This window comes from Acinonyx jubatus, chromosome B1, assembly GCF_027475565.1.
Source record: "Acinonyx jubatus isolate Ajub_Pintada_27869175 chromosome B1, VMU_Ajub_asm_v1.0, whole genome shotgun sequence".
NCBI lineage: Eukaryota > Metazoa > Chordata > Mammalia > Carnivora > Felidae > Acinonyx > Acinonyx jubatus.
In genome coordinates, this window is record NC_069382.1 from 130,530,649 (window position 1) to 130,557,058 (window position 26,410).

The 26,410-nt window shown below is 38.0% G+C and overlaps 1 protein-coding gene across 9 annotated transcripts in view; it reads right to left on the reverse strand.

Annotated features, from left to right (window-relative positions):
* The window catches only part of NUDT9 (nudix hydrolase 9), a 101,507-nt gene extending 80,190 nt beyond the window's left edge, over positions 1 to 21,317 (reverse strand). For 6 of the 9 annotated variants that reach the window (XR_003420443.2, XR_008296245.1, XR_008296246.1 and 3 more), the window contains exons 1-4: positions 20,904 to 21,317; positions 8,892 to 9,131; positions 6,296 to 6,391; positions 4,040 to 4,126 (exon numbers count right to left, since the gene is read on the reverse strand). Coding sequence is in view for 6 of the 9 variants with exons in the window: in XM_027060494.2 (XP_026916295.1) it covers positions 4,040 to 4,126; positions 6,296 to 6,391; positions 8,892 to 9,131; positions 20,904 to 21,010 (530 nt within the window). In the remaining 3 variants the exon portion in view is untranslated. Of the gene's footprint in view, positions 1 to 4,039; positions 4,127 to 6,295; positions 6,392 to 8,891; positions 9,132 to 10,754; positions 10,778 to 14,592; positions 14,615 to 20,903 lie in introns of those variants that run through there. The other 3 variants (XM_015067239.3, XM_053217144.1, XM_027060485.2) reach the window with 3 other exon arrangements.
* Positions 21,318 to 26,410: the final 5,093 nt, after the last annotated feature.

Sequence of the window (26,410 nt, forward strand, 5' to 3'; positions counted from 1 at the left end):
AGTGCAGGCAGTCCTGAGAGGAAAATACATTGCAATCCTATCTTAAGAAATAAGAAAAAACCCAAATACAAAATCTAACAGCACACCTAAAGGAAATAGAAGCAGAATAGCAAAGACACCCCAAACCCAGCAGAAGAAGAGAAATAATAAAGATCAGAGCAGAAATAATATAGAATCTAAAAATCGGTAGAGCAGATCAATGAAACCAAGAGTTGTTTTTTTGAAAAAAATAAACAAAATTGATGAACCTCTAGCCAGGCTTCTCAAAAAGGGAGATGACCCAAATAGATAAAATCATGAATGAAAATGGAATTATGACAAACAATCCCTCAGAAATACAAGCAATTATCAGGGCATATTAAGAAAAATTATATGCCAAGAAACTGGAAAACCTGGAAGAAATGGACAAATTCCTAAGCACCCACACACTTCCAAAATTCCAACAGGATTAAATAGAAAGCTTGAACAGACCCATAACCACTGAAGAAATTTAATCAGTTATCAAAAATCTCCCAACAAGTAAGAGTCCTGGACCAGATGGCTTCCCAGAGGAATTCTACCAGACATTTAAAGCAGAGATAATACCTATCCTTCTCAAGCTATTCCAAAAAATAGAAAGGGAAGGAAAACTTCCAGACTCATCCTACGAAGCCAGCATTCATTTGATTCCTAAACCAGACAGAGACCCAGCAAAAAAAGAGAACTATAGGCCAATATCCCTGATGAATATCGATGCAAAAATTCTCAGTAAGATACTAGCAAATCAAATTCAACAGCACATAAAAAGAATTATTCACCATGATCAAGTGGGATTCATTCCTGGGCTGCAGGGCTGGTTCAACATTCACAAATCAATGTGATACATCACATTAATAAACGAAAAGAACCATATGATCCTGTCAATCGATGCAGAAAAAGTTTTGACAAAATTCAGCATCCTTTCTTAATAAAAACCCTCGAGAAAGTCGTGATAGAAGGAACATACTTAACCATCATAAAAGCCATTTATGAAAAGACCACAGCTAATATCCTCCTCAATGGGGAAAAACTGAGAGCTTTCCCCCCTGAGATCAGGAACACGACAGGGATGTCCACTCTCACCACTGTTGTTTAACATAGTGTTGGAAGTCCTAGCATCATCAAGCAGACAATAAAAGGAAATCAAAGGCATCAAAATTGGCAAATATGAAGTCAAGCTTTCACTTTTGCAGATGACATGACATTATACATGGAAAATCCAATAGACTCCACCTAAAGTCTGCTAGAACTGATACGTGAATTCAGCAACGTCGCAGGATACAAAATCAATGTACAGAAATCAGTTGCATTCTTATACACTAATAATGAAGCAACAGAAAGATAAATAAAGAAACTGATCCCATTCACAACTGCACCAAGAAGCATAAAATACCTAGGAATAAACCTAACCAAAGATGTAAAATATCCGTATGCTGAAAACTATAGAAAGCTCATGAAGGATATTGAAGAAGATATAAAGAGATGGAAAAACATTCTGTGCTCATGGACTGGAAGAATAAATATTGTTAAAATGTCAATACTACCCAAAGCTATCTGCACATTCGATGCAATCCCAATCAAAACTGTACCGGCATTCTTCTCGAAGCTAGAACAAGCAATCCTAAAATTTGTATGGAACCACAAAAGGCCCCGAATAGCCAAAGTAATTTTGAAGAACAAGACCAAAGCAGGAGGCATTACAATCCCAGACCTTAGTCTCTACTACAAAGTTGTAATCATCAAGATAGCATGGTATCGGCACAAAAACAGACACATAGACCAACGGAATACAATAGAAACCCCAGAACTAGACCCACAAAAGTATGGCCAACTAATCTTTGACAAGGCAGAAAAGAATATCCAATGGAAAAAAGTCTCTTTAACAAATGGTTCTGGGAGAACTGGACAGCAACATGCAGAAGGATGAAACTAGAACACTTTCTTACACCATTCACAAAAACAAACTCAAAATGGATAAAGGACCTGAATGTGAGACAGGAAACCATCAAAACCCTAGAGGAGAAAGCAGGAAAAAAACCTCTCTGACCTCAGCCGCAGCAATTTCTTACTTGATACATCCTCAAAGGCAAGGGAATTAAAAGCAAAAATGAACTATTGGGACCTCATCAAGATAAAAAGCTTCTGCACAGCAAAGGAAGCAATCAATAAAACTAAAAGGCAACCAATGGAATGGGAAAAGGTATTTGTAAATGACCTATCAGACAAAGGGCTAGTATCCAAAATCTATAAAGAGCTCACCAAACTCCACACCTGAAAAATAATCCAGTGAAGAAATGGGCAGAAAACATGAATAGACACTTCTCTAAAGAAGACATCCAGATGGCCAACAGGCACATGAAAAGATGCTCAATGTCGCTCCTCATCAGGGAAATACAAATCAAAACCACACTCCGATATCACCTCACGCCAGTCAGAGTGGCCAAAATGAACAAATCAGGAGACTATACATGCTGGTGAGGATGTGGAGTAATGGGAACCCTCTTGCACTGTTGGTGGGAATGCAAACTGGTGCAGCTGCTCTGGAAAACAGTGTGGAGGTTCCTCAAAAAGTTAAAAATAGACCTACCCTATGACCCAGCAGCAGCACTGCTAGGAATTTACCCAAGGGATACAGGAGTGCTGATGCATAGGGGCACTTGTACCCCAATGTTTATAGCAGCATTCTCAACAATAGCCAAATTATGGAATGTCCATAATGTCTAAATGTCCATCAACTGATGAATGGATAAAGAAATTGTGGTTTATATACACAATGGAGTACTACATGGCAATGAGAAAGAATGAAATATGGCCTTTTGTAGCAACGTAGATGGAACTGGAGAGTGTTATGCCAAGTGAAATAAGTCATACAGAGAAAGATACCATATGTTTTCATTCTTATGTGGATCCTGAGAAACTTAACAGAAACCCATGGGGGAGGGGAAGGAAAAAAAAAAAGAGTTTAGAGAGGAAGAGAGCCAAAGCATAAGAGATTCTTAAAAACTGAGAACAAACTGAGGGTTGATGGGGGATGGGAGGGAGGGGAGGGTGGGGGATGGGTACTGAGGAGGGCACCTTTTGGGATGAGCACTGGGTGTTGAATGGAAACCAATTTGACAATAAATTTCATATTTAAAAAAAAAAACTCAAATAGATATTACTATAAGCTTTTTTTCTTAGGCCTCCTGTTGTCCCCCTATCCAAGCTTCAAGTTCAGCTCAAGTCTGCCTACTTCATAATGCCTTTCTTCGGTGTTCCAGTTTACCGTCATCACAACCCACAACTAATCTAATTTTTAAATCAGACTGTCTCACCCATTGTACCTTGACACGTTTTCTTAGTTCATATTTTCATCTTACAAATGAAGCCATAGCTCTTCTGTGATAGGGAGCTGAAACGTAGAATTCTTTTATTTTGTTTATATCCTCCAAAGCACCTACTCAATTTTGAGAACAAACAGATGTTCAGTAAATTCACTATGTGAATTAACTTTGTTCAGATAATGCCTAGCCTACTCATATAAAACTACAACTTTACACTTGTATCACATCAGTATGATTTCACATCAAGACCCTTTAAAATATACATTTCAAGGGGCGCCTGGGTGGCTCAGTCAGTTAAGCGTCCAACTTCAGCTCAGGTCATGATCTCACAGTCTGTGAGTTCGAGCCCCAGATCGGGCTCTGTGCTGACAGCTCAGAGCCTGGAGCCTGCTTCAGATTCTGTGTCTCCCTCTCTCTCTGCCCCTCCCCTGCTCATGCTCTGTCTCTCTCTGTCTCAAAAATAAATAAAAACATTAAAAAAATTTTTTTAATATACATTTCCAGTGTTTGCACTTATGAGCATATACATACACATATACATATATGTATACAAACGCATATATTTATACATGTGTACATATACATACATACGTTTGTGTGTGTGTGTGTGTGTGTGTGTGTATAAACACATAGTTACAGTCCATATTTCTCCAATCACCTGGCTCTTTGCTATTGAAATGTTTTTTTTTCATTCTTACCTGGTTATGATGGGATCTGCAGCATGATTTGGGCCCCATCGCCCCAAAAGCCCCCGGCCAATCAGTCCTGTCCGTCCTGCAGGATTTCTGGGAAAAGAATATAGAAAATCAATTGAATATGTTCATCTTTTTAAACCCAACCTGACATGGCCCAAAAGAAGGCAGTAAGTGCAATAAGAGGGAAATAGTATCTCCTCCCAAATCCAGCAACGCTATCACTTATCTGCCACTAAAATCACACATTTCCTTATGCTGTTATTTAACTTTTCTTTTGTGCACGTCTTAAGCTTTGGGCTTGATCCAGGAGGAAGATCTCATTTCTGAAGTTTTTCTATAAGAGAATTTGTTTCAGTTTTCACTGAACACAAACTAACACCTTACTGGACTCTTACAACAGGGCAGATGAATGGTCTGCACCTAATGATCCTCTAGCTCTACAACAATGATGATTTATCATTCAAGATACCCACATTTCTCCTCACTTTCTCAACATCCCCTTTTCTTACTCTCATCTCATACAACCCTTCCCATTATTTTTGTTACTTTTTAAAGAAAATGTTTTCTCAGTGGGTTCTGGATGTTTATTACCAATAATATATATTTTGTAGCATATAATGAGGCAGTATTATTCAATATTTCAAGATTTCAAATATACCAAAATTCAAGTTTTAAAGAAAACAATTTTATAAAAATGCCAACTATTTAACCAATAGCACAACCCAATGTTAAAAAGTCTGTCAGGTGAACATAGCAACACTCAGGCCTGAGTAATTTTCTTCCAATGAATATTCCTTAAATGTTCAACTTTCATTATGTCCCAGTAAAATGCCCTAATCTACAATCTTACCTTTTTAAGATTATATCTTTTGTACTCCCAATATATGAAAGTAAATACACAAACAGCCAAAATTTTCCCTGTCAGCCATCTGTTTTTATTCTGGTCTTCCTTGTGACTGTTATTCAAGTTGAATGAATTTTTATACTGTACTAGACCCAAAAATATATCAGCAAGACTTTCAGTTAAGACAAGGCACCTGCCCAGGTGACAATAATTTTACTTTTCAAATTCACAGGAGGAGGGGCAGGGTGGCCAGCAACTATGTTTTATTCCAAATAAGTATACATCCCTGAACACAAATGATCAAAGCCAATATTTAAAGAGTGAAAGTTCATTTTTATAGATAACCAAGCTTATAACTGGTAAATCAGAAACTATGGAAAAGACACATAGACTACCCTATAGTCTGAGAAGCAGAGAAAGTTGTTTGCAGTGAAAGAGAAATAAAGGCAACATAGAAAGAAAAGCAGAGACAGATTTTCAATTCTACCTAAAGTTAGCTGCATTTACACTTCGGACTGCTTGAGATGACCCCATAACCCTAAAGTTCACTTTTTACTAAGGTAAGCGAGAATTGTTTCCATTAGACTCTTGACTAAAACAACATGATAGCTTGCCTTTGCTGCCTATTCTTTTTCATGGATAAATATCTTTTAACATATTTTTTTATCCAGAAAAGCACCTAAGGAATAAGTCAAATGCAAAGAAGGTCTGACTTAAAAGACAGAAAAGTGAAATTATGACCAAAGAAAGAGTTAGCAAAACTAAAGGACCAGGTTGTGGTGAGAGAAGACAGATCATTGCCTTGTCCTTGAGGAAGGAAGAATACAAGTTGCAACATTTTTGCAAGATAAAAACCATGATTACAGAATCTGATCCTTCTTTGTTTTATTTGGGGCATGCTAATTTTTACATTTTTTCCTAACTTTTATAATGTCTTAAGGAAAATGGAAATTGTTGGAGTTGTGTATAAAAATCATTTTTAAAAGTACAGAAAGAATTTTGATGTTAAATTACTGGGTTATTTTTATTTTTACTCTTACATGTTTGGGTAAATTCTTAGTTTAAGGCACTAATTTAATAAATTTAATAAAGAACTAATAAACATACAATTCTCAATCCTTCCTCTGTTAATTTATTCAACTAATTATTTCTACCTTCAAAGTGGAGTTACAAAAAAATGCACTCAAATACTGCCTCTGCCACTTACTATATGCAAATTGCTTACATTCTCTCTCCTTATCTGTAAATGGAACTAAAAATATCCACCCACAGGGTTATTGTAATGATTTAATCAGATCACATATATAAATTCTTTTGTACATTGTCTGGCACACACAAACACTCAATAAATGTTAATTACATTTTCTACCTTTCGAAGACCTATTTATTGTAAGATATCCATCCCCAGTACCTACCTGGGTCTTCCATTTTCAATCTCATATAGACCATTCTGGCTCTTTCTCTCAACATGCCCATCCTTTTCATTAAACTTGGGAAAGAAGTTACTTTCACTGTAATAAGAATACCAAAGCAAAATAAGAAATAATGGCCCAATACTACCAACAGCTTACTAACGCCAGTCAGCCTGTTATTTATAATAAAGTATCCCTGAAACTAAAATTTTTAAGAGTTAGTTTTCATTTACAAATCCATTTAGTCCTTCAAAACAGTTTCTGGAAAAAAAAGAAAAAAGTTAACCAAAACACCTTCCAATACAAGGATGTGTATTATAATCCCTCTGGGAAGGACTAGGCAGAGAAACCACAGTTCCTCCCACACGGTACAAAAAAAGTCTACATCATTTATCAGCATGGAAGAATTGTCTGTGGGCACAATATTGCAATTAATGGTTCCTATGTGGTTCCAGAAATAATACTCTCTGTGATATCTTGATGTTTTTATGGTCTCAAAGTAATTTTAATTTCCTCAAATGTACACTGGTTAATATTTTCATCAAATAAATCCACAAAACTGTGAATTTACCCCAAAACTTCATAATAACTATGATCTAGATTAAAATCAATGTTATATGTTAGAAATGTTCTGAATTTTAATCTGGATGGTAGTTACTGCTATAGAAATAAAAAGTTGTTCTGAGCTATAGCTGCACACTTAAGTGTGCATTTTATTTCATTTGTCATACCTCAATAAAAATATTTTTGGGGCACCTGGGTGGCTCAGTTGGTTAAGCATCCAACTCTTGATCTCAGCTCAAGTCATGATCTCACAGTTCCTGAGTTCAAGCCCCATGTCGGACTCTGTGCTGACAGTGCAGAGCCTGCTTAGTATCCTCTCTCTCCCTCTCTCTCTCTGCCCCTCCCCTGCTCATACTCTTTCTCAAAATAAACTTTAAAAAATATTTATTTTCAAAGTAGACATAAATATACTACTTTCCTCACCATTACAAAATCACTGATATAACTGTGTTGATAGTGAATAAAGAGTTGTATAGCACTACATAATTCATAGGTGGTTCTGACAGAAGTTTCACTTTTTTCCTTGCTTTAATATCAGTTAAGAGAACATAGAAATATTTCTGCTCTATTTTGGAAATAATTTCCAATTTGAATGATCCAAAAACTCTCTCAAAACTTCTAACCAATCTTCCATCTAACACACAAATAAAAAATAATTAAATGGTAAAAATCATGAAATTATACAGCCAGGGTTACAATGCCCTTGGGACTCTAGAAATTCACCAGAGGAAAAAAAAAACATGAACATAATCATAATTGAAATATTAATATTGGTAGTAAAGCTTGATTTTAGATGGTGATATAAATTCAACTCTTAAAAATTAAACTGAATGAAAAATAAGAAAATGTATGCAATCTTCCTCTATTTACACTATATAGCACCCCTACCAACATCACTTTTGTGTATAATGTATATGTATAATGTATGTGCAAATATGTAAATACTCAAAATGGGGAAAATGCAACTTATTAAAGCTACAAATTTCTCTACAGATTAGCTTCATGATTAATTAAAATCCAAGTAGTATCACAAAACGACAAACACACCTTTGAACAAAATAGGGAAACTGTATGTCAAAATCTAGTCACAGCAATAAGTCCATAGTAAAGTTTAACCTAGAACTAATACTGGATCTATCCAACTTGCAACAGTTTTTACTTACTTGACTAAATTATGCCTCGAGGCATTTATAATAAATTTTCCCATGGAATCAAATTTGTAAAGCTGTTCTAAAATTAGGGTAGCAGCTTAGCAGAGTGATTAAGAGCATGAATTCTGGAGTCAGACTGAGTTCAAGTCCACACTATACCATCTACTAGCAGCTCTGTGACAATATGTAAAGGACAAACTTAGTGTGCTTCCATTTTTTGTGTGTGTTTTGTTTTTCTATAAAGCACAAATAACAACCCTATCTTCCAGAATAGTTGTAAGAATAAAATAATGTTTATAAAACGTTTAGTACAGTACCTAGTTCATACTCAGTACATTTAAACACTCTACGTATTCATTAAAAGGAACATAAATAGAAAATGTGAATCAATGTACTTCTATGAATTTAGTCAAAGGATTTTTGCTTTAGTTTTTTCTTCTTTATCCCTTTTCTATTTTATCACATTACTCCAATTTTATCATCATGCTGTTCTTGGTAATCTGAAAAATTTCTGAAAAATTTTTTCACTACTTCAAATACAAGTCTAGCTATGGTGGAAAATAACAATAAGAGATGTTCTACTGATAACCTAAACAGAACAAATGAAAACAGATACCACTACTTGTCACCTCATAAAACAAAAATCTCCATAGTAAAATAGATTTACCTTTTGGGAAGGATCATAAAACTCCCAAAAGAATAAGCAAACATGGACTGTCTAGCTTTAGCAAGAATCCCAGCCAAATGTTGGAAACTGCTTTATAACAAAGTCAAGCACTAGATGAAAATGATTTTTCAGCTATCAAAATGGTAATTTACAAATACAATCATTCTCTTCTCCGTCTTACACCCAGCTACCAGCTAACACTGACTAGTTTGCTCACCTGATCTGAGGATCGGCCCACCTGGGTCCTGCCAAGACAGAGACAGCAGTGTATTCCACAGGATTATAGTCTTGCCACTCAACAAACCATCCTACTTTCTCATTTGGAACCTGGCTGCGTTGGACTTTTGAACCAGGATACGGAGATGTTCGAGCCTTGTTGTGCGAATTCTCTTTGGCACCATTAGAACTAGACATGATGTTGGAGTTAAGATGAAACCCACAGGATAAAAATGAGTTTCTGGAAAGAAAAAAAAAACAATCAAAAAACAAATAAAAGAAAAGAAAAATGTTTTACATACATACCAAAATAGGAAAAATAAAGAACCTATGGGGCACCTGGGTGGCTCAGTCAGTTAAGCATCCAACTTTGGTTCATGTCACAATCTCATGGTTCACGGGTCCACACCCATGTTGGATTTTGTGCCTACAGCTCAGAGCCTGGATCCTGCTTCTTATTCTGTGTCTCCCTTGCTCTCTGCTCCTCCCCCACTCATGCTCTGTCTCTCTCAAAAATAAACATTAAAACATTTTTTTAAATTAAAATTAAAAAATAAAGAACCTAATTCAAAGACCCCAAAACATACTTTTGAACTTCAAAGTATAGAAGCCCAACATCTGAGAAATTATTTTCAAATATGAAAATTTTTTTAATATTGCTAGATCTTAGTTGAATCTACTCACTGAATTTCTTTTAGCTGAGAAAAAGGAACAGGTTTACTTTTGTTAGCACAAAAGTTGGAGAAGTTTGTCGTGAAAATTACATAAAAACAAATGTAAAAGAAAACTGTAAGTCGATGTGAGGGAATACATTTTTTTTAAATGGTCTACAGTCTAACACACGTGTAAAATGTATGGCAAAGATGGCACAAAGGACAAGATAATGAAAATACAGGTTGCCAGGTTCTTACATTGTACATGAAGTAATGTAATATTACTTGAAGTCAGACTATAATAAAAATACAAATTGTAAACTTCAGAATAAAATTTAAAGTAACATTAGGAGGCACAGAACTGAGGGGCGCCTGGGTGGCTCAGTGGGTTAACCTTCTGACTTCAGCTGAGGTCGTGATCTCATGGTTCATGGGTTCAAGCCCCAGGTCCAGCTCTGGGCTGACAGTGCAGAGCCTGAAGCCTGCTTCAGATTCTGTGTCTCCCTCTCTCTCTGCCCCTCCCCTCCTTGTGCTTGCTCTCTTTCTCAAAAATAAATAAACATTAAAAGAAAAAAAGGCACAGAGCTGAAATAAGTAGAAAATATATACAAAAACAAACTGAACCTCTACCTCACAGCATACACAAAAATGTTTCATGTCTTCTCCTGCCTAAAAACTTAAATGACTTCTCATTATTCTTAAAATAAAGGCTAAATTCCCTAATGACCCTAAGTGATGACATCTAAAGTGGAAAAAGGATTCTGAGAACATGGTGAACTGATGACAGCTCCCTTCCCCTGCTCTCACTATACTTTGAGACAAATGGTTAAGACAAACAAAATGTGATAGGATGGTGAAATAAGTCAACATCCTGTGCCTCCTGACACCATACACTGAGAAGTACACAGTGATCATTTCTGAGGTACTCCTCACAAGAATATATGACCAGAATCTAATCATGAAATATAGAACAGATCCAGGTCAAGGGACAACTTGCAGAGTAAATGTCTGTACTCTTTCAACTGGTAACATCATGAAAGACAGAGGAACTCTTCCAAATAGATGCAGACTAAAAAGACATGAAAAAGAAAAACTAAATGCAATCAGTGATCTTGGATTGGTTCTTGAACCAAAAAAGAAAAAAAAAAAGTGTAGGCAAGTGGTGAAACTTGAAAGGGTTATATGAATAATTTTAAAAGGTGATACCAAACCTTATTTATTTCCAACAAAGAAAAGCTTGAAAGACAATGGCTTCATTGGTGAATTCTATGAACCATTTAAAGAATTAAAACTCAAACTCTTCCAAAAAAGTGAAGAGGAAGGAATACTTCCCAAGTTTTTTCTATGAGGCCAGCATTATTACTGTGACACCAAAGCTAGACAAAGAGACTATCAGAAAACTACAGACCAATATCCTTGATGCATATCAATGCAAAAATCTTCAACAAAATAGTAGCAAACAGAATTCAATAGCACATTCAAAGGATTATACACTATGACTAAGTGGGATTTATTCCTGGAATACAAGCATCTTTAAACATACAAAAACCAATCAATGTAATACACATTAACAGAATGAAGGAAAAAAACACATGATCATCCCAAGTAATGCAGAAAGTCTGTCCTAATTCAACACCCTTGCACAAAAACATTTAACAAACTAGAAGAAAACTACTTCAACATAATAAAGGCCATATATGAAAAGCCCACAACTTTTTGAAGTGATGGTCAAAGACTGAAAGCTTTTTCTCTAAGATCAGGAACAAGGGACCCCAAATAGCCAAAACAATCCTGAAAAAGAAAAAGATGGAGGTGCCATACTTCCTAATTTCAAAACTTACTGCAAAGCTACAGTAATGATAACAGTATCATACAGGCATAAAGACAGACATAGAGACCAGTGGGATAGAACAGAGAACTCACACATAAAACCTCACACATATGGTCAAATGATATCCAACAAGGGCACCAAGACTATTCAATGGGAAAGGACAGTCTTTTCAACAAATGGTGCTGGGAAAATGAGACACGCACCTGCAAATGAAGATTGTCCCTTACTTTATAGCACATGCAAACACTAATTCAAAATGTTCAAAGACCCAAACATAAAACCTAAAACTATAAAACTCTTAGAAGCAAACATACAGGGAAACTTTCATGACATTAAAATTGGCAATAATTTCTTGGATATAACCAAAAGCACAGGCAACAAAGAAAAAGATAAATTGGACTACATCAAAATTAAGAACTGCTGTGCACTAATGACTCAATCAACAGAGGGGAAAGGCAAACTATAGACTGCAATGTAGATGACATTCAAAGGATTAATATCTATAATATACAGCATTGTTACAAATTGCAAGAAAAGGCTAAACTGGAATAGAAAATTGGGCAAATTACAGGACTAAACAGTTACAGAAAAGCAGATCCAAGAGCCAAGAAACATTAAAAGATTATTTTTTAAAAAGATGATTTATAATTACTAGCAATGAAAAAATGAAAATTAAAGTAACATTAAATTATTTTTACCAACTAGACTGACAAACCTTCAAAAAGGTTAACACCACCTCCCAAATATTGCTGGTAGAGATGTGAACTGTTACTGACTTTCTCAGAAGCAATCTGGCAACAATGATTAATATATTTATATCCTTCAACCCAGTAATTTCATTCCTGGTAATCTATCCCACAAACAACAACAACAACGAAACAGTTACATATATAAAAGATGCTTATTTCAGCAGTGTTCAATGGGAAGTAAAAGAAATGCGTAATAATATGGGGATGGTTTAGAAGAGCCACACCATGGATTAAACATTAAGTAGCTATTAAAAATAATGACATAAAGTAATTTGTCAGTATTTTCACAAGGTATTGTTGAAAAGGAAAAGCAAGACGGAGAACAGTATGTATAATATGATCCCATTTTTAAAAAGCAGTAACAAAAAATAAGTACATATTTAATTAAGAGTATGTACATAATGTTATTAGTTTTCTATTGCTGCATAACAGACTCCCACAAACTCAGCTGCTGAAAACAATGCAAAATTATTATCTTACAGTTCTACAGGTTGTAAGTCAGACACAGGTCTCACAATGATGTGGGAAACAAAGGCAGAAAGAAATGGCAGATAAAATTAAATTTCCTGATAACCTGCAGCCTATCAACAACTACTTCAGGCAGGCAGAGTATAACATTTCTCCAGGAACTCCCTACATCTTAATGTTAAGGCTTTGCTAGAGGAAAAAATAACCTCAGCAGGACAATCTAGGCCTCCAGTATCCTTTGAGTCTTTTTGAGCATTTGAAAATCCCTTTGGGAACTTCCCTTGACTTTACCTCCCCCAATTCCCAAGTATATAATCAGTCTCTCCTCACAATGCTGGGGCAGCTTTTCCCACCCATAGATCCTGTCCCTGTGCTTTAATAAAATCACCTTTTTGCACAGAAGAAGTCTCAAGAATTCTTTCTTGGCCATACGCTCGGAACCCCAACACTTAAAACGGCATCATTTTGGAACCCAATGTTAAATCAACAAGTTGTCAAGGCTGGATTCCTTTCTGGAGGCTCTAGAGAAAAATCCGTTTGCTTGCCCTTCCCAGCTTCCAGAAACCACCCCTATTCTGTGGCTCACAGTTCCCTCCCTCCTCCTTCAAAACACACAACAAATCTTTCTTTGATCCTTTTTCAGTATAGTCCTCCCTGACCACAGCTGGAAACATTTTTCCATTTTTTTTAACTCATGATCAGATTGTGCCCACATGGAAAAGCCAAGATACCCTTTCCATCTCAAAGTCCTTAACTTTAATCATATGTGTCAAGTCTTCTCTGCTATATAAGGCAAAGTATTCACAGGTCTCAGGGATTACGATGTGGACATCTTTAGGAGCCATTATTTTGCCTACTGCAAATGTCTATACTATTTGTTTCACGAGCATGGGAATAATATAAAAGGATCCATATCATCAAGTTCTTAATATGGGTTAGAGAATGTGGTGTGAATGTGGGTAGAAGAAGGAAAGACAAGTAAAGGGGAGGGAGGAAGAAGGGAAGGAGGGAAAAGGTGGAGGGAAGAAAACAGGGGGGTGGCTCTCCCCTTCACCCTTTTTCTGAAAGGGAAGAGGTTTGGAAGAAGGGATAAGAAAGTGTTAAAAAGAAAACTACTGGCCCAAAATGGTGTCACTTAGGTCAAGTCCTCAAACTGAGTCTTAATACCTAATCTAATCGCAGCTTCAACCTCCACCAAAAATGTAGTCTTTACCAGTCTAATCAGCTAATGAGGTAATCTGACACCTGGGCCCTCTCTGTCTCCCAAAGGTAGACGAGGTAATCCTCAAAGTAACACCCCCTCCTCTACCCCCAAAGGAAAAGCAACCTAGGCTGAAACAATCCTTTTCTTGTGCTAATAACCTTCTTGCCTCCACTTCCTTTCTATAAAAACCTTCCATTTTAACACCTCCCCACTCCCCTCTACTTGCTAGACCCCATGCTGCGCAATTCACAAATCATTAAGTCTATTAGATCTCTCAATTTACTTAGCTGAATTCTGCTTTTTAACAACAGGAAAAAGAGAGGAGAAAAGGAAGTGAGCAAAAGAAAGAAAGAAAAAGAAAACTACCCAAACATACCAGTAAAAGGAAGTACGAGTGATCACATTTATGCATTTAGGTCAATTTATGTATTTATATTTGCATAGAAAAAATTATTTAAAAAATTAAATTCTTTTTTAAAATTTTTTAACATTTATTCATTTTTTGACAGAGAGAGAGTGGGGGAGGGGAAGAGACAGAGGGAGACAGAATCCGAAGCAAGCTGCAGGCTCTAAACCGACAGCACAGAGCCTGATGCAGGGCTTGAACTCACAAACTGTGAGATCATGACCTGAGCCAAAGTCGAATACTTAACAGACTGAGCCACCCAGATGCCCCCCCAAAAACTAAATTCTTAACTTGACCTACAAGAACTGCCTATCACCCTCCACCTTGCTCCTTTGTGCTTTTGCCAAATGACCTGTCAGTGCCTAAAAATGCCCACATTCCCTCTCCATACATGGCCTGACTGAAAGGGCGGGCCTACACCGGCGACTCCATCTTGTTCTGTGTCCTTCACCTTGACCACACCTCCTCCCCTTGAGTAACCCCCCTTCACCTGCCTAACAGGACTCCGACCCTTCCCCAGGACCCTTCCCCAGCCAATCAGCTGAGGCCATAGCCATTACCTCACCAACTGCCCCCAGGCCCCAATAAAACCTTTGTCCTTTTGAAACTCGCTCTCTCTCCCTGGTATCTCACCGCTGCGTCGGTGCAGGTAGGGGATTGAGCTCAAGCTAGCTCGAATAAAGGCTCTTTGCTTTTGCTTCGGACTCGGCTCCCTGGTGGTCTTTGGGGATCATGAATTCTGGGCATAACACTGACCAGCAACAGCTTCCTCCTCTACCTTACTAACCTACATTCTTCCTTCAGTGAACTTCTAAGTTCACTTCCTCAAGCAAGTCTTCCTCATTAACTACTAGGAGAAATAAGTTCTCCCTGCTACATGCTATCAGAGCTCTATTTTCTTTTTCTTCATTGAATTACGACTGTGATTTTACACTTGTTAGGGTGCCACATGACTGTAAACAAATGGAGAACAAGGAGCACACCTGTTTTAGCTAAACATTATATCCCTTGTTTGGCATAATGCCCCGCCAACCATAGATGCAAGAAGTCCTTCCTCACATGAAAGTAACAGAGGAAGGCCACTTAAGTAGAGACCAAACAAATTTTCACTGTAGTGAAAAAGAGTTTGAATATGTAGCTTCACCTTTTAAAATGAAATTTTAAATTATGAAAATAAATGTCAACATTATAGTTCAATAAGTTATAAGTTATAACCAAATCTATACACTAAGCCTTAGAACAAAAAAATCAAAAAAATTAAGAAACTTATGTAACTGCATAATATAGCAACCTTTGCTTTTACCTTCACAGTCAAATCATAAGGGATAATTTTGGCAAAAATATTAAAAGCCTTCATCAAAATTTCCCCAAGACCTCCTTTAATCAATCTTTTGATACACCATTCTTGTTTGAAACATTATCCTTTCACTGACTTGTCAACTTTTTTTAAGTTTATTTGTTGAGAGAGAGAGAGAGAAAGAGAATCTCAAGCAGGCTCCGCACAGGCAGCACAGAGCCCAATGTGGGGCTCAAATTCATAAACCGTGATATCATGACCTAAGCCGAAACCAAGAGTCAGATGTTTAAAGGACTGAGTCACCCAGGCGCCCAGACTGTCAACCTTTTTTAACAAGAGCAGTATGTGTTTTATTTTCCATTTACCTGTCTCTGTGTAAATTGAAGTAGCCAAGGGGGTCCTACTTGCCCTTTTTTAAATAGACTTTTTTAGAATAGTTTTAGGTTCACAGCAAAATTGAGCCCAAAGTACACCTAAATATCCTCAGCCCCACCCCCTATACCTACCCCCCACCCACACACAACCTCCCCCACTACCAACATGCCCCACTGAAGAGTAGATTTGTTTCAATCAATTCACCTACAATGACACATTATCACCCAAAGTCCACAGTTTACACTAGGTTTCATTCTCTCAGTACATTTACTAGTTTGAACAATGTATAATGACATGAATCCACCATTATAGTGTAATAGTTTCACTGTGCTAAAAATCCTGAGCTCTGCCAGTTCACCCCTACCTGTCCAACCCCTGTCAGCCAAGGATATTTTTACTGTCTCCAGTGGTTTGCCTTTTCCAAGACCTTATGTAGTTGTAATCACACAGTATGTAGCCCTTTCACATTGGTTTCTTCCACTTAGCAATGTACATCTAAGGTTTCTCCACATCTTTTCATGGCTTAAGAGCTCATTTCTTTTCAGAGCTGAGTAATATCCTATTGTCTGTGTATACCAGTTTATTTATCCACACACCTACTGAAAAACATCTTGGTTGTTTCCAAGTTTCAGCAATTATGAAGCAGCTGTAAACGTAAGTATGCAAGTTTTTGTGTGGATCTAAATTTTTCAACACATTTGAATAAATCCAAAGAGAGCAACTGCTGGATCATATGCTAAGAGTATATTTAGTTTTTTTAAGAAACTATCAAGCTTTTCTTCTTCCTAAACGGTTTCTTTCATATTGTTTGTCTACAGCTTTATATGTAATTCAACTGTTCCGTTTATCCCACTTAAAAACTTTGAAACAATTGGTATTTCATCTTACGCTCACCTTGCATCTGTGAAGTACTGTCAAACAGCCAACAATCAGGGAAAACTTAAACAGTAAAAGTCTATTCATGAGTGTGAGGTGGGAGAATACTTGACATGTGACTAATTTTATTAAAAGTGGTAGAATCATGGGGCCCCTGGGTGGCTCAGTTGGTTAGGCATCCGACTTCAGCTCAGGTCCTGATCTCACAGTCCGTGAGTTCAAGCCCTGCGTTGGGCTCTGTGCTGACAGCTCAGAGCCTGGAGCCTGCTTCGGATTCTGTGTCTCCCTCTCTCTCTGCCCCTCCCCTGCTCATGCTCTCTTTCTGTCTCAAAAATAAATAAAACATTTAAAAAGAAGATTAAAAAAACAAAAGTGGTAGAATCATTATTTTCAGATTATGATGACCTGCACATGCCTAAGTTGCCACAGCATTGGAAATCCAAACAATGAACTCTCAAAATAAGATCTTCCTCACCCACCCTAAACTCATACTCAATAAAAGGGAACAGATACGGAACACATGTATTTACCAAAAATGGCAAACAGATTTCAGGTATGTGTGTTTTAAAAAGCAAAATTTTATATGGGGTGCTTGGGTGGCACAGTCAGTTGAGCTTCAGACTCTTGATTTTGGCTCAGGTCATGATCTCAGGGATCTATGCTGAGGGTAGCCTGCTTAGGATTCTCTCTCCCTCTCTCTCTGCTCCTCCCCTGTGCACACACACGCTCTTTCTCTCTCTCAGTCCCAAAATAAATAAACTTAAAAAAAAAAAAAGGCAAAATTTTACATATGGAGCCCTAGTATCTAATGAATTGTTATAAAATTAGTTACTTTTCATGGTTCAGGGGTAAAGTAAGAGTACTGATGAGATGCTGAACAGGAAACACTGATTTTGTTCCAGTCTATGCCAACCAAGTACCAAATTTCTTTCCCAAGTATGAGACTCTGTTCAGCAAGCACAAATCTGCTACCCACTCTGACAAGAGAAACTTACATGCCTAATTGTTTACTTTTCCAAAACAAATTTAATTTTAAAAACTTGTAAAAAACAGTAAAAATTCAGACTCTATCTTACCACATTGAGAAGTGCTAAGCTGCTACTATATCCACAGTTTAAACATGACACACCAAAAGGAAACAGAACAAGAATAAATGTAATATATACATATACAGCCTAGGTTCTTTTATTATACAAATGAATTGGTGCAAGAAATACACCTGACCAAGCACGTGAGAATTCAGTAGCTTATAAAGTTCATTTCACAAAGCAAAAAAAAGTTCCCAAAATGGTCAAACTTGAAGAAATACAACATCGATACGGTGCTTTGAAATAAAGCAAATTTACAATAATACTAATAGCCATGATAGTAACTAAATGTATATAGTGCATGCTATGTGCAAGTTACTGTTCTTGTGCTATAATATATACTCATTTGTCCTCACAACTCTAAGGTTAGATACTATTAACCTTATTCTAGAAATAAGACCCCTAAGGCCCAGAAAGACTACATAAATTTACCAAGCTCACACAACTGATAGCAGAATCAGGATCCAATCCCAAACAAGTTGGTTTCGAATTCCAGGCTCCTAAGATTAGGCTACAGTATCCTGACTTCATTTTTAGCTTACACATTTGTAAGTCTTCACAGGAATAAAATACACACTGTTCTCCACATGTCACTGATAGCTGCTGTTGGAAAATTTGAAAGCACTCCCTACATCTTTATGTTCTATCACTTTTTTCTAGAAAATAGACATTTGTAACCGTTGAGGCAAATCACAAAAATCAACTGCAAAATTCTGACTTTCTGGATTTGCCCAAATTAAGGGTGGTAAAATTCTCAATGATAAATGTCTTACATCTCTTCCAGAATGCCTTGCAATATAAGATACCAACACTGAACACGTACTTGTTGGCTTCACTTTTGGCTTTTTCTTGAAAGTCAGTAATTAGTCACTAGTTTTAGATATAGCCCAGTTCACCTAGGGTTCCCAGCATTATAAAAATGCAAAATAATTGCCAAGCAATTTTACATTGTTCTAGCAGCATCTATCAAAAACAGTATTCATCACTTCCAAAGAATATAGTTTGGGGGCACTTGGGTGGCTTGGTGAGTGGAGTGTCTGACTCTTCATTTCAGCTCAGGTCATGCTCTCACAGTTCATGGGATTGAGCCCCACATGGGGCTTGATGATGATAGAATGGAGCATGCCTGGGATTCCCCCCCCTCTCTGTCTCTCAAAAGTAAATAATAGTCTTATAAAAAATTTACAGTTTGATTTTTTTGTCTTTAACTAGAATATTTTGTAATTTTTTTAATGTTTTTTAATAGGAGTTTGGTTGACCCATGTTACATTATAAAAAGCATAGATGTTTATTCCTTCCCTCCCCAAAACTTACTGAAAAGTGATAAAGATGTATAAAAGGCAACAAAACCCACGGTAGGAGAGAGAATAGGATACCACCAGTGAATAAGAAATTGTTCAGGAAGATAGATAGTAAATGGACTCATACTGACCAAAAACCAAAGTAAAACAAATTATATTTGAAAATATGAACAAGAGGGTGAATGAGAGATGCCATTCCTATAAAAGGAGGGCTGAGAGGTTTTAGGCTTGAAATAAGTGGGCCCAAATGTCATGGGCAGCGGGACAGTAACATGGAAATCAGTCCTCCTTCCCCAAATAACAAGTTAGCAACAGTCACATTTGCCCCTGGGATAAAGCCAAAAGTTAAAATGAAAGATTAGGACCTCTACTGTGAATATTGGTGTTAGAGAACATAGCACCAATTTAGGCTTAATAGGACTACAGTTCACACTAGGAAATAAAGTTAAGGCAGCTATGCTCAGCAGAGAATTTGCTAGTCTGGAAGAAACGGGAAAGAGGAGGATTCCCAGCCTGTCCACCTGTTACCTGCTCACACACCTTCAACTGAAACCTTCCAGTCTACGTGCCCTGGCACATGACACCAATATTCTATCAATCATCCCGTTTAGAGAAAATAATATCTATTACCTACATGAATCAAAATATAAGTGAAAAACCGGTGTCCACCAGATATTTGAGAAAAAACAGAAAGCAAAAGTACTGAAAATTAACAGAACCATGACCTATAACAGATAATTCAAGAAACAGAAGATACTTTTTTTTATTTTGATGACTGTTTTTATAGATTCAAGAACTTTTATATCCATAAAATAAGAAAAGGCTGCTATTAAAAAGAGCAATTACAGAAAAAAAAAGGTTGTCAAAATTTACAATTCAATAGAAGAAATGACTAACAATGCACAGGACTTAAATCTGAATTAGTAATCTGGAAGATAAATTTGAGTAAAATCGCTAAGAACATCGTACAAAAAGATGAATGTAAAATGAGAGAAAAAGAGAAGAGATTCAATCCAGAAGGTCCAACAACTATCACAGGAGTTCCAGAGAAAAAGGGACAAGACAAAAATGGGGCGGGGAGAGAATATAAGAGAATTTCTTTGTGCCAAAAGGAAACATGACATGCCAAACAGGAATTTTTTTTTAAAACCACTCCTTTTTTTAATGAGGGACAGCCTCTTAAAACTCGTTCATTACTATGTGCCTAATATAATACCTAGGACACCGTGTTTACTGAAGAATGAATTAAGAGAAGAAAAAAAAAAAACAGAAAAAACGTAGGAGGCAGTGTGAGATACAAAAAACCCTAAATTTATCGAGTTGGCAAAACAAGAAAAAGAGGTAGATAAAGATATCTACATTTGAAATAAGAGGTGGAAGGGAGGAATGACAACTTATACTTTTCATTTTACACCATTTCTACTGTTCACTTCTTTAAGCTTTATGCATGTATTAATTTTAATAATATTTTAAGTACTAATCCGAAAAAAAGTGACACGGGACACCACCACATCCAAACTCTCGGAGAATAACGTTGGTGGCTTAGGCAGGATGGCAAGTTTCAACATCAGACACCAAGAAATATCACTACCACTAGTTTTCCTCAAAAGGCAGATAAAACATTTTGGAGCCTTCTTGAAAACGTAAATACAACTATAAAAACCCTGGACGCAAGTAAAGCCTATGGAATCTGCAGCACTAGACGCTGGTTCCCACCCAAACGCAAGGGCTCAGGAGAAGCCAGCAGCACTAGGAGGGGGAATACCTGCACGCCGGAATGCTGCAACAGCCCGAGGACTTGACAGTTACAGAGGCCAAGGCCACAGAGAGAGACACCGTGGCTAAAGTCTTTCCCAGAATGCGTTCGGCCATCAGCGCCCCGCGGGCGGCTTCGCGGAGCGAGGTCACGCTTAGGTAGGGCCACAACCTCCGTCCGCTCCACAGCCCCTAGTATTAGCGGGCACTAGGACCGGGCCGCTCTCCCGTTCCAGGAAAGGACTATCTACGTTCTTCTCAAAAATACACAAAACCAGGATCCCTCCCCAAATAATCCCCCACTTCCAACAGTGAGACGCAGGCAACCAAACCAGCAGAGCGCTTGGCCACTCCCAGCGCCTGCCGCTGCGTAGCAGCGACGCGGACCCCAGTGACGTCCCAAGTGCGTAACAGCACTTTACGACCCCGCCGTAAAGCAACCACAGTGCCGACCTCGCAGCGCTCGCGATCTTTGACGTCTCAGTGTGCGCAGGCGTACTTAGGGCTGGACGGAGGGAAAATGTACCCGGAAAACTCAAGAAAAAGGAGAAAACAAAAGAAGATGGGGAGCTGGAGCGGGGGCGGGAGAGGAATGCAGAAAGTAAAAAAAGGGATTGAACGTTGTTTACCTGTTTTGTTTTTTTTTTAATCGGCTGGAAGGAGTTACAAGCAGCTCTTGTAGTGAACCATCGGGGACCTAGTATCTGAATAATAAGTGGTTGCCCGAAAAGGAGGTAGTTAAGAGATTCGCACTCCACCTAAGGTTTTCTCTTCCTTTTTCACCAAGTTGTTGACTGCAAATGCTAAGTTTGACAAGGCTTTGTCGGATGTGACCTTAAGCAAACCTGTGGAAGAGTAAACCAGCTGTGAGCCAAGAACGCAGCTTGGAGCAGGAATACAAGGCAACACCCCGCACAAACAAGGGGCAACAAACTGCCAGGCTGAAAATTGGTGATTCAGATTGTCTAAAACAGTTTGTAATCTGGCTTTCATCTTTTATATTCATTATTTTATTAATGTGGCAAATAGTCAACTTTTAAGTACATAACATACAATCTCAATGGTGTGGTATAGACACACATTGTAAAGTTTTGTCTGAAAAACCAGATTAATCAAACTTTTACAAGTATTCTGATGACTACAGAATGCAGAACTCTTGGCATATAACAGCTCCATCACAACCTCTACACTAAGAGATTCAGCGAAACCAGTATGGCTTCTAGCAGTTTAAGGCTTTGTCCCCAGGATAATCCGAGACCCCCTTAAGATGCCTGCATGGAAAAGCTAAGGAGAATTGACTGTTCCAGGAAAAAACCTTGCAATAGGCAAATAGTAACCTAGACCCCTCTCTTAGAGCAGTTTCTTTAGAGTTGGAGTTAGGAATATTTTTCCTGACCTTTGTGATGTATAAATCTACCAGCCAGAACTGTTTCCTCAAGGACCTGAGAAATCTTCACTTTGAAATGCAGTCATTCTGGGAGATAACTCTGTGTTAGTTCCCAGTGCCTGTGAAAGGATAAGGGCCTAACATTAGTGGGCATCTTTCTTCAACTTGCACTGCTGCCTTATATGGTAAAGATAGAAGTTTCTTTCATCTCAGGTGGCCTACTCACATGAATCATCAACTCAGCCCCTTAACACCCCTCAGTGTCTTTCCCTTAGCACCCTCCAGCCTTCTATTTCAGGGAAGTTGAGTTCATTCATGCAATAGTATTACTGAATAAAATGTGTCCTTATTGCTTTAACTAATATCTAGGTTTGTTTATTTTTTGGCAGTTCTTCTAGTACTATTATTAAAGTGTGTTTGCTTTTTTAAAAATAAATATCTGGACATGTCTTCCTCTGGTCGGATAAATTTTGCCCTTCTTGTCATTGACAGCCATTAAACTCTGCTTAAACTGGAAATGTAATTAGTCAGGCTCTGTTTAAAAGATTCAGCCCCTCTGAAATGTCATTAAGAAGAAGAGAAGGCCGTGCGCTGCAAAACCTCTGACCAGGAACAAGAGACAGGAAGGAATTCTCATAGAAAGTTCTTCAAGCTCTGGTTTTCTAACTCCACATTCCTTTTTTTTTTTTAATTTATTTATTTTTTTGGGAGAGGCAGGGAGACAGGAGAGAGAGAATCCCAAGCAGGCTCCACACTACCAGCACAGAGCCCGATGCAGGGCTTGATCTCACAAAACTTGAGATCATGACCTCAGCTGAAATCAAGAGTCAGTTGTTTGACTGAGCCCCCCAGGCACCCCTCTACCTCTACATTCCTTAAGGAGAGATTGGAGCAGACTTAGCTTAAAGAACTATACAACTATGCAAGCAAAACCAACTTCTTGGTACTAGGACTGTACCATAATTAGCTCAGATAGTGGGTCTCCAGGGTTCCTTCCTGCAGGGACATGTACTAGAGTCTGCTAGAGTAGTGAGCATGCCCTGTAGTCCACTCTTGGGTAGAACCCAAATGCCATCTCAAATATTTACTGTTTTATATTACCATCCATTTACCCACATCCCAAATTAAATGGGTATCATTAGAACTTAAGTAGAGAGAAGTGAAGGTTTTGTTGTTTTTTTTAATGTAGTAACCACATACCAACTCTAAGGTCTTCTTACAATAGTTAGACAGGCAAAAGATCCTCAATAAAGAATGTTTTAAAATATTTATTTTGAGAGAGAGAGAGAGGGAGAGAGAGAATCCCAAGCAGACTCCACACTCAGCGTGGAGCCCGACACAGGGCTTGATCTCACAACTGTGAGATCACTACCTGAGCCAAAATCAAGAGTCAGAAGCTTTACCAACTAAGCTACCTAATGAATGTTTTGAAATAGGAAAGTAGTGTATGTAATTACTGATATCAATTTTACATATGCTAAAAATAAGAGTGATTATTAATTCCAACTGTTGGGGCGCCTGGGGGACTCAGTCAGTTAAGTGTCTGACTCTTGATCTTGGCTCAGGTGATAATCTTACAGTTCGAGCCCCTCTTTGGGTTCCATGCTGACAGTGTGGAATCTGCTTAGGATTCTCTCTCTCCCTCTCTCTGCCCCTCACTCACATTCTCTCTCTCTCTCTCTCTCTCTCTCTCTCTCAAATAAGCTTAAAACTTCAAAAAAAATAATCCCAACTGTTTCCCCCTTTTTCTATCCATTTCTTTATATAACAAATATTTATGGATTAATTACTGTTTACCAAGCACTGCCCTGGGTGGCAGGAATAAAGTTGGGACAAGATGAACAAGGTCCTGCTCTCATGAAACTTACTTTCTAGGGAAGATAAATCAACTATAAATAACTAAGCCAACTAGGAATTGCATATTATGAAGGAAGTAGACAACTTACTGTGTAAAATAATAATTGAGGCTGGAGTAACTATATTACAGGAGAAGTGTGTCAGCAAAGACTTTTCTGAGGAGGTCACATTTGAGAGACACCTAAGGACATGAAGCTGCCAGCCACTGGAAAAGCTGGGTAGAGAGCATTCCAGGCAGAGAGGACTGCAAGTGCAACATCTCTAAGGCAGGAAAGGGCTTGGCCATAATCAAGGAACAGAAAGGTCAATGTGCTAAAGCATCGTAGTAAACTGGGGAAAGTGTGATCTGCAGTGAAGCCAGAGAGGTGGGCCAGTATGCTGGACATAGCTCTCTGCTTCCCAGTACCCATTTATTCATTCTCCCTTCTTCCATGTCCTATGTAGAAATGTGTCCGGTTAAAAACTTACCTCCCTGTGCTCCCGGCAGCTAAAAGGGCCACAGGACCCTTCCTGGCCAATGAGAAGAATGTGGTAGCCTACTGTGTGGGTTTTCTAGGAAGGCCATTATTTTCCTGGGCAAAAGAGACTGGCTGATTTAGCAGGAACTAGTAACCCTTCACAATTTCCCCTCCCTCCTTTATTCCTGCTTGAAGGGAGGGCACATTTCCTAGAGAAGGAGCAGCCATCTTGAGATCCTATTGACAAAAGCCACACATATAGATGGCAGAATTGGGTATAAGAAGGAGACTGAGTTTTTTATGACTTCCTTAAGTAGTTGCACCAGTCCTGCATAGCGTGGTTCTGGGTTAATAAGGAAAATAAGCCCCTATTGACTAAGCTACAATGGTCGGGTTTATTTTATGTAAAAATCCTGACACAAGAGCCAAATCATATAAGGCTTAATGGTCTGTGGTAAGGAATTAGGAGTTTATCCCAAGTGCGACAGAAAGCCATTAATACTGTACGAAACTTTATTCCTCACAACATAGAGAAATAGGTATTATAAAAGTTGGAACTGGACAAACTGTAATATAGGGGTAGGGGTTGGAGTCGAAGTCAAGTTATTACATTCTTAATACTTACCTTCACTGCTATTATCTCTCCTTTTCCATAAACCCCTGGGTCAGAAGAAGCCTACTTTCCTCTTTTTCTTTGCTTGTGGCAAGAATTTTCTTCATATCATTTGTGTTCTTTCAATCAGTGGAAACGTCACACCCACCAGTCCTGTCTCTTAATAAGTTAATGCATGCTGAAGGAAATTAAAACAAAGAATTTAAATGATTTGTTCAAAATCACACACCTAGAGAGTGACAGAGCTGGATTCCAACCTAACTTCAGAGTTTTTGCTTTAACATTATGCTGCCTCAGATTTCATAAAGGCCAAGGGTGAATAGTTTCGAGATGACAGTGATTTCTTCTGATCCAGTCTGTCCCAGTTACTCTAGTAAGAGCCTTTTGCTAACGAAGGTCACTGTTTAGTCACAAGAATGTAAATACTATCTTTTGACTTTTACCTTTCAGAATCAACCATAGACCAAGCACAGAAAATGTTACAGTTACAAAATAGAAAGTCAGCATGATAAGTCCTGAGAATATGAAAGTAAACCAGGTATTAGAAATTGGGAGGTAGAAATGGAATGGACTCCTGAGGAAAAGAATAGGGCTTACCCTCCTTCTACAGAATGGGAAACTGAAAGTTTCATCATACAGTGGCACAAATAAGACATAAAAAGTGTAAAAGTTTTAAATATAACCAAACAAAAGTAGTAAGGATAATAACATAATTTATATTGGGAATATATAAGGAGAAGGGTATTAGGGGAGGAATAAGTGAGCTACATCCTCAGCTGTCATAGAAGAAAATCAATTAATAATGTCTATTATTGGGGCACCTGGGTGGCTCAGTCAGTTGAATGTCTCACTTCAGCTCAGGTCATGATCTCATGATTTGTGAGTTCAAGCCCAACTTCGGACTCTGTGCTGACAGCTCAGAGCCTGGAGCCTGTTTCAGATTCTGTGTCTGCCTCTCTCTGTTCCTCCCCCGCTGGTGCTCTGTCTCTCTCTGTCTCTCAAAAATAAATAAATAAATACAAAAGAAATTTTTTTTAATATCTACTATTGGTTAACCAAGAAATGACACTGTAAGCTTTTATTAGAGGCATGGAATCAATTCTGCAAGAGACAGTTAAATACATTAAAAGTAGTTTATCTGGGACACCTGGGTGGCTCAACTTCAGCTTAGGTCATGATCTCACACTTTGTGAGTTCAAGCC